The sequence below is a fragment of the Herpailurus yagouaroundi genome, unplaced genomic scaffold (genome assembly GCF_014898765.1).
Source record: "Herpailurus yagouaroundi ecotype Mexico unplaced genomic scaffold, PumYag 164, whole genome shotgun sequence".
Classification (NCBI taxonomy): Eukaryota; Metazoa; Chordata; class Mammalia; order Carnivora; family Felidae; genus Herpailurus; species Herpailurus yagouaroundi.
Window position 1 is genome coordinate 3,948,044 of NW_024412405.1, and position 13,739 is coordinate 3,961,782.

A 13,739-nucleotide genomic window follows, 5' to 3' on the forward strand; every position below is an offset into this window, starting at 1 on the left:
GTGTGTGTGCGTGTGTGTGTGTGTAAAATCTCGGTTCATCACACCTTGCCATGCTGCTACAATGTCCCCCCAGGGTGCTCCTGGCCCACCTGGCCTGTTCAGGTCTATTTCTTGCTGACCCCATTCCCCCTCCTTTTCTCTCGGTCTTCAGGATTCTCTTTCCTACTACGTTTCTTCTTTTCCATACTCTTCTTGAGTGAAATTTTCAAGATACACATTTCCAAAACTATGCCTAGGTTTCTAAAAACAGCCAACCCCTTTTATTTTATTTGTTGCATCCTATTGACATTGCTATTAAAAACCTCAAATTCGAAACATCTGCCCTGAATAGCTTTCCTTCCAGGCTGCCCCTCGATTCCCCAGGGTTTCCTCTCGTGGTCGGCACTAGAACTGTCCGTGCATCAGTGGGGGGAGAGACCTCTGTCACTTCAAGCGATGGCGCCTCTCCTGCTTTGGACATCTTGTCAGTCAGCATCCCGCTGTCCCCTAGAGAACACCACCTGTGTGTGCCTCTGCTATCATCCGAATGTGGTCCTTGCTTGAGCGTTTCCATAGCCCCCTTCCTTTCCCCCAAAATCTGTCACGTATCGTGTCCTCTGTTGTCCTTTCTTCATCCCCCACAGTGTCTGAAAGTATCTGGGGACTTAACACTGCCAAGAGGACAGAGTCCTGAGAAGTACATGCATGTGTTTTCATGATTTGGCTAAAAGCGGCCAATCTCTACAGACTTAACTGCACTTCTTATACCATTTCCCAAATGCAGCGTGTGTGGACATGGCAGAATGGCCCCCGGCACTCTCGGGAATAGCTTCCTTCTTGTACTGCACACATTAGAAGGCGGGAAAATTCCCAGACTTCTTTGCAGCTAGTGTCTGATTGCTCGTTAGCCTCCCCCGGCCTGGCACAGCACGGTTCCAACAGACTCAGAAAGTAGACGTGCTGGGGCTCATGCTTCCTCTCTGTTGTGCCCGATGAGCATATCACGGAGCGTGGAGATCTCCAGGCCCGGTCCCTGGGTCACCGGATTCTTCCACGTTCAAGTGCCAGAGGACGGGCACTGGACTGGGGTCGGCGGTAGCAGGAACTGAGAGTCAGTTCCCATAGCAGCAGGTTCTCAGTTTGGCTGGAAGCTTCCTGATCGAAGACGAGGTCACGGCCATGCTGGAAGGCCCGTCCTGTGCCGGGGTTTTGAGTCATTCCTCAAGGTCCCACTGAGAGTCTCATGACAACTGTTTTCCTACACCACATGATTTTCCACTTGAGTGCTACAGTGGGTTCTGCCTCTCTGCCACCGAATCCTGGGGGGACGCACCTGTCATCCTCCTTCGAAAGTCTGTGTCTCCACTGCACTCCTCCTTCCTGTTATCCTTACTGAACTGTAACTCATCCCCGAAGGCCTGGGTCACATTTTCCCTCCTCCGGGAAATATTTCTGCACTTTCTTTGGGAGCCAAATGATTACTTCCTCCTCCAGGGTAATGCAGAACGTTGTTACTATTACCAGGGTTGTTATAAGCAAATTCTATCATAATTATTTGTTACTTTGCATTCTCCTTATTTATGGAGAGTAAGATGTTTGGGGGCAAGGAATATGGTTTATTCGTCTTTGGTTCTCTAATACTCTGGGTTTGGCACATAGTAGCATCTCAGTGAAAACACTGGCTGAAATGATCCGAAATACACTGTGGTTACTGAAATAGTAACCACAGATGGGGGCTGGATCAGAGGTAAGGGGAAGTAGATTTAAGTTTCAAAAGGTGGCTACAATGTGACCTTGTGAAGAAGACAAGGAGGATAGTTCAAGCTTGTGCAGAAGGAGTGTGAGCCGGGAGGCACATGGAGGAAACAGTGAGTGGATTGGAGAAAGTCAACTGAACAGAGGTTTTGCACAGGGGGGTTGTGACGGATAAGCCATGGCTCAAATGACTGGCATCAGCTCAGAGAAGCCTGGGATATTAGCCCAGCCTAAGGGGGGAGGTTTTTCTAGACAGGTAGGAGGAGGTCCTTGAAGGTGTTTAAGAGAGAAGAGCGTGAGGGCATCTTTCTTTACTCAGGGTGATGCGTGCTTTAAGAAAAATAATACAATGCTAAAACCTATATTGAAGATAAGTCAACTCAGAAAACCAATATTTGTTTGGATAATGAAAGGATCCCACAGTTCAGAGCAGATCTCTCTGTATTGAATCCAAGGCCCTTGTGCTCACATTATGTTACAATCTGGGGAACATTACGGAAGGATCTGACTGCCTGCTTTATCACCCACATTCTGAAGACGCAACGTCCTCATCAGGTTAAAATAAAATAGCTTAGAAGAGTAAAACTGTGTGGGTTGTTCACCCAACTTTCATTCCTTGAAATAATAAACTCTAAAATATCTAAAACTTTAAAGCTTGTCCTCAAGACGTTTGGTCCATCACCGCATGTGATAACATCGTGCCTCCACTCGACTTACCCTTCCCGCATAGTGCGTGACTCTGAACGCTGCACCCCGATCTTTGAGTGCAACGTTACCGTTCCCATCCTTCATGGGGGAATAGACTGCATTTGTGTTTGAAGATTCTAGGAGACTTTGTAGCTTCTTGGGAAGATTTGGTTCCATCGACCACATCATTTGACTTTCTTCATCCAATAAAGAGAGAAATCCAGATGGCTTCTGGAAATCAAGAAGAGATAGTTATGTTTTGTCTTTTACTCAATTTTATGATTTTGTTATTGTTCACGTACGCTCGTTTGGATTTTCATTACGTTCATATAAACTTTTAATACACACTTGTGTTTGCTCACTATTGTAACCCTGACGCCTAACAAAACTCTTGATGTAATGTAGACCCTAAACAGTATTGATTGATTAATAATTGATTGATACTGAATAAATAAATTAAAAAGTGTGTTATAATGTCCTTAAAACACTGAAGTTATTAAAAAGTATTTCTCATCTCAATAAGAAACATAAAATTACTAACTAAAGGAGAGGTATTTTTTCTTGACCTATACCCCATATCCACCACTTTATATTTATGGTGGGGTCAGGTAACTTATCCAGAAACAGAACCTACAATCATGTTGAGTCATAAAAATTGTAGAAAACTCCTATTCAGCAGGAACTAGAAGTGACTATAACATCAAGACCTAGAAAAATTAAATATGGAAGCTGTACCTCGTAAAATTCAAATGAGAAGTCTGATAGCTCCTAGCTGTCAAACAAGGAAGCTAAAGTCATGCCCAAGCAACCACTTAAAATTAATCGCACGTGAAGGAAAAGGCTGCTTGAAAGAACTTCTTAAGCCCTAACAAACAGTTTGTTCCCTGCACAACAGAACACCGTTGTGCCCACATGGTTTACACATCAGGTGAAGAACTTTTACCCTGGGCTGTGCTGTTTATCTTTTCTTTCCTAGGAGAGTTTTCTGTTCACGTGTCAAACCGACCTTTAAAAACAAGGCAATTTATGTTGTTTATTTACCTTATTCTGTCATATATTTTAATTCTTCACATCAACTCAGTGTGCTCTTGGAAACGTGAATACCATAAAAATAATTCTTCCCAGGAAGTGAAGGGATCAATACTGACCCCTCTAGCGATTCAGTTTGCGTTTTTACCTGAGGTCACCAAACCGTAGCATCACAGGCCTTTGGTGATGCTATTGATTTGGCCAACAGAAAGCCATTTCTTTGTAGCTGGAATAGTTTAGTTGTCCTAAGCCTCTTGGAGTTGCCTGTTCATGGTAAAGGAAATGAAAAAACTATATATAGATATCTGAGGGCTGCAAAAGTTGAGATCCTTCCAAGGCCACCTAGAGAAGAAAGTTTGGAAGTGGCAGCCATAAGGAGGCTCGGTGGGGGCTCACACACCAGGGGGAACCTTCGGGAACCCTTTGGCAACTAAAGCACCATCTCTGGAACAAGCAGATAGATAACTTCCCTGGGAAAGGAGGAGAGGAAGAACTGACTGAGAAAGAGGCCTGGGAAGGAACTAGGAAGGCGAACTCCCTGGGTCACTAACACCTTGAGAGACTTTTGTCACCAACGGAAAAATGTATTTGATGAGGAGATTTGGAGAAGGAAGTCCACTGTGTGGTACATGACAAGATTCTCAGAGAGCCAGCGGCCCCAGCAAGAGCCCCGAGATGACAAAAATACACAGGTACACAAAGTGGATGGATAGACACCCTAAAAGAAAAGTCAACGTGGAGTTGGCAGAGGACTGGTCCTGCCCGGGATGTACTAAGAAGATCAGAGATTCTCCATTTCAATTTATTTGCTGAAGAGTAAGATGTTGATATGTAAGATCAGAAGCTGCTTCTTTACCTATGCTTCTGAGCATCACGCCATGATTCCCCTCCACGTGCTGTTACACATCCCTCCTTGTTCCCCACCCCCAACCCCCGCCACGAGTCCATACGGACACACAGTGGGAGTGTAAATGGACTAGTTAAGGATGTTGCAAGTGCTTGCATATTTCAGGGCCAGTGACAGACCTTCTCTGTGGAGGCTAGAATTTAAAGCTTTAATGGGTGTTTCAGCAACTCAGAGTCAAGGCCCCAAGGGAGGTGATCAATTCCCAAAGAGCCAGACCACTCCATTTCAAAAGCAAGATGATATTTTCCAAGGATAAGATGATTGGATACCAAGACAATTTGTATTGTCGCCAGAAATTTTAAACTCTGTATGTCTTATGTTTTCTGAACGTTTAATATAAAACCATGAAAGAATGTTGGTAAACAAACTTGCAGACTTGGAAACTTGCTCGAGTGTCTAAAGAAGAAAATAGAACATGGAGAAAAAGTCCTAAAAACGACCCTCAATTCCTTCAGCAGTGAGGGTTCAGGAGAGACTGAACTGTTCTCCTGAAGGATATGCCATTTTGCCTCATCGACAGAAGGTGTCGAGCACGGACAGTGTGGTAAAATGCACCTGACTTGTGGAGAGTTGGGTAAGAATCTGGATCCACCCCCACGCTTCCTGGATACAAGACAAATACATGTTTGTTGAAGTATGAATATGGTCTGTGCAAATATTTCAGATATTTGTGAGCAGTAGAGGATTATGGGTACTGAGAAGGAAACAATAAGCTTCCTTGGTATTATTGTAGGGTTTGCTTGTCTGCCACACAGACCTGCGTGTTTGGGTGCCACACAGACACCCAAGTTTCACCCTATACTTGCTATGTCTTTTCATTTTTATGGGCATCAAAGAGAAGTAGCAGTCAGAAATGTCCCTTCTCATTTCCCCCTCATACTGATGAGGGTTCTCCTATTATAATCACTCCAAGGTGAAATCTCAAGGATGGTCGTCAAAGAGACAGAATTAACGTCATTCTGCTGACCACTGGTTAGCAGTCAAGGATACAGAAGCGAGAAGGAGGGTGGCGGGTACCTGCAGCTTCCCATACATGGTTCACTACATGTTACTGTCACTTTGAGGACATTCTTTAACCTTACATACAGAAGTTATGTACTTTATGTGTCATGATGAGGGAGGGCTTTCTGGAAGAAGAGGGCTTCTTCTATAATTAAAAAAAAATGTTGACAGGTTGGTAATAGAAACGAGAATATTTTACATATTAGGCAGATGTATAAATTTGTAAGTCTCCGTTTATACAAATAAAGAGTGGAAAATCACATTCTGTGCTCTCCGATAGCTGAATGGTGTCAGTTTTCAACAAAGTTTGAGTGTCTTAGAGATATTATTTATAGATGTACATAATATCTTCTTATATTAGTAGGTAGGATATGGTAGATTTTTGTTAGGCAAAGATCCACACCTGCGTAGATCCTGAGGTTATGTGGATATATATTTTTTCTTCCAATGTTTTTCCATATTTTCATTTAGAATCTTTGAAGATAAGCTGAAAAGATTCTATTGAATTTGTTTCATGATCTCGTTAGTCTTAGTATTGTTTTATAAAATACTAATTTTGCACATTGGGCATTTGTAACTGTGCCACAGGAGAGTTTTGGTGACATAACCAAGGCTGAATATCTTCATAACAATACAATCTGGTATTTCCAGTCCTTTCAATGAATTGAGAATCCTTCAAATGCCTCTTCAGAAAAAGCTAACTTGCGCTCCTCATTTGTCTGGAAAATCATAAATACAATGAAGCCTCATATACAAAGAGATCTCAAAAATAAGGCCCACTGAAAGAAAATTCTTTGTCTCTAGCATATTTGAATCCTGTAAAGTATCTAATTATATTATGTGAATACCTGGAAAAAAAAATCCAAAACTCCAGTCTGGTTACCAGGAGAATAAGCTGTTTCCATGGCAACTCCCTCTTGTACACATTCTGTTTGCTCCTGTAGAAAAAGCACTTCATTGATATAGTGGTGCATCTTCTCATTGGTCATGTTGACACAAAGCTATTGTGGGGAAGAAGAAAACAATTCACAAGATAAGTATGGCCATGCAGATCCACTCCTTCTGTGACCATTTCATATCGGTGGCATATTGACTCACGAACGTTCCACACCAGTCTATTGCAATAAAGCATTAGGGTACGGCTTGAGAAGCCAAAGCAGAAAGTTTCACTTCATATTGTTGACTTCATACGGTCTGATCATTCCATTTTGAATACATTAAAAACCACAAGAAGTGTAATGTACAACACTAACAAGTTGGGGGGCTATATTTGAGTATTTAAAAAAATCCAATTGCCTCTAGTCAACAACTGAGGATAAAAGTTGGATTTACCATGAAAGCCCAGAGAGGGGAACAACATCTCTTGCCTCCTCACTTCTGTTCCGTACCCACGATGGGCAAGAGAACGTGAGTCTCCTTCAGAAAGAAGAACTTCTCTACGCATTGTTGCCGAAACTATTTTCTTTATCAGAAAGTTTTTTATACTCCTCCAACTGTCAATTCTTCTGTCCATCGAGAAACAAGTATGTTACTTCTTAATCTGAAAAATTATCTTAAGTACTAAAAAGGCACAAAATACCCCAAATCTTACAAAAATGAAAGCCTACTTCCTCTCTAGGCTATGCTGTCATTTCTCTGCTTTCTTTCATAACAAGAAAACCTCCAAAGAGTTGTCTTTCCTTATTATCTCAAATTCTTCTCCAGCACCACCCCCCCACTGTTGAAGCTACTCCGATAAACTTTTGCCCCCAGCGTTCCACCAGAACACTACCAGAACCACGTGAGCATTCCAAAATCCAATGTTCAATTCTTGGTGTTCATTTTCCTTGACCTCCCAGTGATATCTCACAGGGATTCCTCTGCCTCTGCTCTCTTCCAGGACACTACAGGCTCGTGGACTCCTGCCCCCTGGGCCACTGCTTCTCTACCTCCTTTTCTACCTCTACCTGGAGTGGCCCAGGGCTCAGTCTTCTCTGTCTACACCCACGTCCTTCATGAGCTCATTTAGTCTCGCAGACCATGGGCATGCGAGCAATTATATTACATCAGATAAAATCCAGAAATCACTAGAACTATTTAGAATTGAGTAAGTCACTGAAAATAATGACAGATGAACAATTCACATAAATCAAAGTAACTGGGAAAAAAAGCTTTTAAAAGAAAATCAGGGGTGCCTGGGTGGCTCAGTCAGTTGAGCATCCAACTTTGGTTCAGGTCATGGTCTTGTGATGCATGAGTTTGAGTCCCACATCAGGCTCTGTGCTGACGGCTCAGAGCCTGGAGCCTGCTTCAGATTGTGTCTCCCTCTCTCTCTCTCTCTGCCCTCCCCTGCTCTCTCTCTCTCTCTTTCTCAAAAATAAGTAAATGTTAAAATTTTTTTAAAGGTAAAAAATAAAAGAAAATCAGATCTCATCTTCAAAGGAAATAATATCTAGGATTATATTTAATATGAATGTGCTATAGTTATATAGTGAAAATGTCAAAGATTTTGTAGGCCATAGAGACTGAAATAGTCACTGGAGAAAAGAAAGACCACCCTACGTCCCTCTTTCCACATATCCACATTCTTCTGCAAGTCTGGTATCATCATGACACCTGCTAAGTGGGAACTCCTCCTAAACATTCCTGTCCCTCAACTGGGAGCTCATGGCTTCTCTCCTAGACATATAAGAACAACCCTTATGTTTCAGCTTCCTTCCTATCAGCAGGCCAAGCCTCCTCTGCAAATGACCAACACCAAGAATTCTTTAATTCTCCATATGGGTGTCTACACATGCAGATAAAGGTGTGGGTATTCATGAATTAAGAATAACCTGAGAATAGGGGTGCCTGGGTGGCTCAGTTGGTTGAGCATCCAACTCTTGATTTCAGCTCAGGTCATGATCACATGGCCATGGGATCGAGTCCCGAGTTGAGTTCCATACTGAGAATGGAGCCTGCTTAAGATTCTCTCTCTCCCTCTCTCTCTACCCCTCCTTGACTCATGCTCTATTGCTTCCTCCCTCTCTCTTTCTCTCTCTCTCTCTCTCTCTCTCCCAAACAAAAAGAAGAAGAAGAACAACAACAACAACATGAACATAGAAAAGAAAAAGCCGTTTTCTCACAAATCCAGCTATTGGGGAGGCTGGAAGTTTAAGGGATTCTATGGACATGGAATCTCAGAGGAAGAGGTTTCAGGGGAGAAACAAACCAATCAGTACAGGGCACTGGTCAGAACACACAGTTTGTCCTGAGACCAATGGTTTGCTGCCGGGTTCCATTCCTTACTTCTTACCAAGACCAGAATTTCGCGAGTAGACACAGCTCAAATGTCTTTAGGGACAGTGACATGGTGACAGGACTGAAGGCATGGGGCTAGGCTGACCCAAGTGTGTTTGGAGAGCTGAAAATGGGGAGGCTCAGACCTAATCCAGTCCAATTACTTCAATGATGAATGTACACCGATGTTTTGTTAGAAATGTACCAGGTGGAGAGTAATTGACACAGAATTGTACCAAATAAAATGTTTAACTAATAATAATTACATTAACAATAAGATCTAAATGCCATGCATTGACACTCGGAGAATAACAAAAGCAATTCCTATTAACCCTGGGCCAGAAAAGGATGGTCCTGGACCTACTGCCTCATTTTCCAGTCGCTGTTCTTGCAGCTCTGACCTCACAGTACAAACAAAAAATCGTTTTTGTAAACTTGGCCATCAAATGAGTGTCTTTAGACTGAAAAAGCTTTCCCATTGCATTCTACTACAAAACAAGATGTAGGTTAAAAGGAAAATAACCAGGCTGCATCGCTGCTGTGTTGAAATTACTTCAAAACCTAAAGAACTCAGACCATTTGTTTAAACTTAGACTTCAACTTTGCATCATCTTCTTCCTCCCGCTACCCCTGCCGTGGTCTCTGGGATTTCTTGAGTTTTCTCCCTTCTATCTGATTTGGCCAGTAGTTGCTAGGACTTCTTCTCTCTGTGCCTTGACAACTAGAGTCCCTGAGATACACGCGAGGTTGGAAGTTCTTTGTAAAGTACAAGTATCTTAGATAAAGCCTCACTGTCACCCATCAATTCTCTGAATGTATATAAAAAAAAATTACAACCACAGTCACTTGGGGTGACAACATACCACATAAGACATCTCACATGTTACATGTTTGGACACAGACCTATCAGGTTAGCACATTATCGTTGGCAAAGGGAGAGATGGAACTCATTATTTAAAGGCCGAATGAAAATATTTCCTTCCTTGGTGCTGACACAGCCTAGCACACCCTTCTGCTTGCTGTCCTCCATCAAAACTGCCACCAGCCGACCAAGATCTGTGCCTTTCTTACCCTCCAGTATGTGAATCTCCAGAAGTGATTCTGGAAACACAAACCCTTCTCTAACATTGCATAGCATCTGTCCACAGTAGGGGCCCCACTAGGAAAGTCATACATTTATTTGTCTCTCTCATTTTACCATAAAAAAGAAACAGAAATCTCTGAAAATTGTTGTTAGAGAAGAAAAATGAAGAAAGAAAAAATCGTTCTAAAAACGATTTCACTTTGTTTAAAAAAATAAGGTTTTGAGATGTTCCCCAATCTAATAATGTGTTATACTCCTGTAATACTGAAGTAATTTTGTTACTAAAGACGAATAAATGCTATAAAAGGTTATTAAAATTTGAAACAGTTGAAGTGGACAGAAAATAAATGACTCCATTATGGAATGAGAGCGTTGGAAAATATTCTCTTTAATTACATGACATACGCAATTGTAATGTTTCAAACATTTTGATATTAAAACAGACATTAAATCATTTAAGAAAACACAAATAGGTTCTGTATCTCAGCCGTCTGATCTTATGCCAAAGAAGTGGTTTAAAAGTGGGGAGTGTGCCTCAATGCAATATATTTTAGGAAACAGATTGCTCAGGAAACAAATATTGAGGCCATAAAAAATAAGATGATGTCTGTTACCGTGTAAAATGGTAAAAAAAAAAAGTCTGATAGAGGATATCAAAGTATAACCTCAGTGGCTGATTCTCTCTTGGGCAAGAAATACCCAAATTATACGACGTTTCCCTTTCCCCTCATTTCAAGGCCCTCTAACTGAACATACTTGGATGTGGATGTCTCAAACACACGGGAGAGAATTCTCTTACCATTTTGTGACCGTGATGGACGGCAGGTCTGTGGTTGCAAAAATTACTTTGGATGACAATCTGGCTAAATCCTCATTGCCCCTGACTGTCTCACGGCTGATCATCTCTCTATATACCTGGCTGTTGTCACCGATGTAAGCTTTTTTACAATACAAACAGATATTTCATTTGCTACTACTTAACTAATATTTTGTTCGACTGAGTATTGGCTTCGCCGAATCGGCCCGCTGTTCTGGTCAAAATGGTGATACCAAGTGGGAATGTGGTCGAAGCCACGGTAAAACTGGAAAGAGCTGGAGGGGGTCCAAGTACAAGTTTTTATTCCTTTTTTTTTTTTTTTTTTTTTTTTTGGCCCCAAGGAAGGCCTGAAGCAACCTGCCAAACTTCAGCTAACAGAAAAAGGATTTGGCCAGCGCTTCTGGATACAACTCAATTTCTCAGTCTCCTGGTCAAGACGACTCATAAAACATACAGCTTCTGTACCCAGCTTCAGCATTCAGAAGCTGCAGTACCAGATGGGGTTTTGTGACATGGGGTGATCCGAACAATAAATCTGAACCTTTTATTGTACATCATGTTCTTTGTATTTGCGGGGGGGGGGGGGGGCGGCAGAAGTAATTTATGAAAATCCCATAGGGAAAATTTCAGCTCGGTGTGGAAAACTGAGTAGGCTGGGGAGTGATTTTTGACTTGTAGTCTTTATTACAGTGGCGTTTTCTGAACTGGAATATATTTGTATTTCGAACAGAGGAGACCAGTCCTCAGCGGTAAGGCGTATCACTGGGAGCGCGCACGGTCCAAAGCAGAACGGTTTTCAAACTCACTTTCAAGTAATGCGGACATGATAGTTTTTTACCAAGACAGTTTGCCTGTCCCTATTCTATATTGTTTAAAGCCCTCACTGGTTGAGCCAAAGCTAAAATATAAAAGAATTGCTGTAGCATGAACTTCCAAACTGCCAGCAAACATAGCTAAGGGCGCTGATATGAATATACCAGCCTGTGTCAGATACCCAGCTGAAACCTGAAAAAAATGCATCCTCCCCACCAACGGTGCCCCAATCCTGGCCAGAGCCTGCTTATTCCGGATTTATCGTCGCTAAACTGTCTTTGTTGTCTGTACGTATGTGGGTACGTATTAAACACAGTGAGAGAAATACACAGTGAAAGATTTTTATAGGCAAAGTAGTTTACGTATTGGTCTGCATCAATGATTGAGAATACGATCGTCTTCAATGCAAAGCAATCATTTTTACTTTTTGACTTCATCCATCAGAATCGTAATTGGGTCCCTTTAAATTTCCGGGTTTTCCTTAGAGTAGCCTGCATGCGAGTGCAGGTGAGTATTCATAGATGAAAATGAGCAATTATTAAGTACTGCTTAATTAGCACGCACCCTTCTCTGATTAAAATACAGCCTTTGTACATTAAGTGCCGTTGCTAACTGGTTTAATAATAAAAATTATGCACCCCTTGAAAACACTCTTTGGTAACAGAACATTATTGCTTATCCAGATGGCCTATCATTTGTATTAATGACAAACTTAATTTCTTGAGTAAATTTTCACCAACTGTTCTCCCTTTATTTTCATTACTCAGTGAAATATCTCTGAAGCAAAAATATAATAGAGCATGACATTTACATCACAGAATTAAAGCAGGAGGTTAATTAAAGCCGACTCCAGTTGAAGGCACAGCCCCAGGCATTAGACGCAAGTCACATCCCTAACTGCACACTGGAAATGACCAGGAGCTTTCATAAATGCTGATGTCTGGGCCTGACCCCGAACCAATGAAGTCAGAGTGAGGCTTGATACATTTCAAAAGCCTTCCAGGTGATTTTTTTAATGCTTATTTATTTTTGAAGGAGAGAGAGACAGAGTGTGAGTGGAGGAGGGGCAGGGAGAGAGGGAGACACAGAATCCAAAGCAGGCTCCAGGCTCTGAGCTGTCAGCACAGAGCCTGAGGCGGGGCTCGAACCCACGAACCGCGCGATCATGACCTGAGCCGAAGTTGGACACCTAACTGACTGAGCCACCCAGGCGCCCCAGATGATTTTAATATGCAGACCTGCCCGGTGAACACACTGAAATAGAAGAGGGCACAGAGCATACACTATCTATTAACTGGTTTGTTCATCAATTAGCATAGATACGAACATATAATACACTTACGGAATGCAATTAGATTGTGCAGGAACGATGTTAGATTTCAGATATTCTGCATTTTCTGTATGTGCTTAGCGGAACACTAATCGAAGGAAATGTCAATTTATATTATCTAAAAAACGCTAAATCAGAACCCTGTTGGAGAAACCTTGAGTTAAGCTAAGTTAATGGGCTTCTCTGCAGGACTTCTCAGGGCCTTTCCTGTCCCGGGTATACCGTGAATCTCTACCTTCCTCGGGTACAGGAAGCCTCGGGGCTTTCCAGATTGCTATATGTTCTTTCCCCAATAAATCAATCGTTTCTGATGTTGACACATTATCTGTAAAACAGCAGGTGCAGGGGTTGGTGAGGGAATAGCATGTCTCTGTTTCAGCTTTTAAATTCTGTAATTTATTTTGCCTTTTTGAATGTCATGCAGGGGCCTTTCTTCTCTCTGTCCTTGTCTGGGAAGGCCTGTTTCCTTTCTCTCAGCCCCATCTGTCTCAACCTGATAGACAACAGTGGCTTGGCCAACACTGATGTCACGTAAATCTAGGAGCGTAAAACGCCGTGTAGACGCGGTGTGCTGGGCCCCTTCCCCCAGGAGCCTCAGGCGGCAAGCAGGAGCTGGGCACCCACCCACACCAGGCGCCCGCTGCTGCCGTGCAATCTTCCCTGGATGCCTGGCTTTCGCCTTTCCCGTCGCCCCGGCCGTCCGCCCCTCTCTGGTGGATTACTCTTTCCTAAACCAAACCTCCTTGCCTCCTCCACTGCCCTCTGAGATTTCAAAGTCAAACTCTGCAGACTAGGTTTTAAGCAAATGGAGATGGAAGTTACTTCTAGGCACAAAAATATAGTTTTTATGCAGGCGAAAAACATGTTCTCTCCCAACATTTATTTTAGTGACTCTCTCACTTAGAGCAACACAGCTCTAATATATATATATAATATATATATATAATTAAATATTTTAATGGGACTAATTCATACCTGTGTTCTCCTTTAATAGCAATAATTACCACTTGGGGATTTGAGCGAAGGACTGAAGGGGTCAGCCAATAATAAACCTATTGGCTACATTGACTGCCATATT

At 42.3% G+C, this 13,739-nt stretch overlaps 1 protein-coding gene across 2 annotated transcripts in view; it reads right to left on the reverse strand.

The window, feature by feature from the left end:
* MYO16 (myosin XVI) overlaps positions 1 to 13,739 on the reverse strand; it is a 491,281-nt gene that overhangs the window by 168,011 nt on the left and 309,531 nt on the right. Inside the window, exons 22-23 of one of the 2 annotated variants that reach the window (XM_040487087.1) lie at positions 6,208 to 6,360; positions 2,452 to 2,649 (exon numbers count right to left, since the gene is read on the reverse strand). In XM_040487087.1, the coding sequence (XP_040343021.1) occupies positions 2,452 to 2,649; positions 6,208 to 6,360 (351 nt within the window). Of the gene's footprint in view, positions 1 to 2,451; positions 2,653 to 6,207; positions 6,361 to 13,739 lie in introns of both variants that reach the window. The other variant, XM_040487086.1, reaches the window with a different exon arrangement.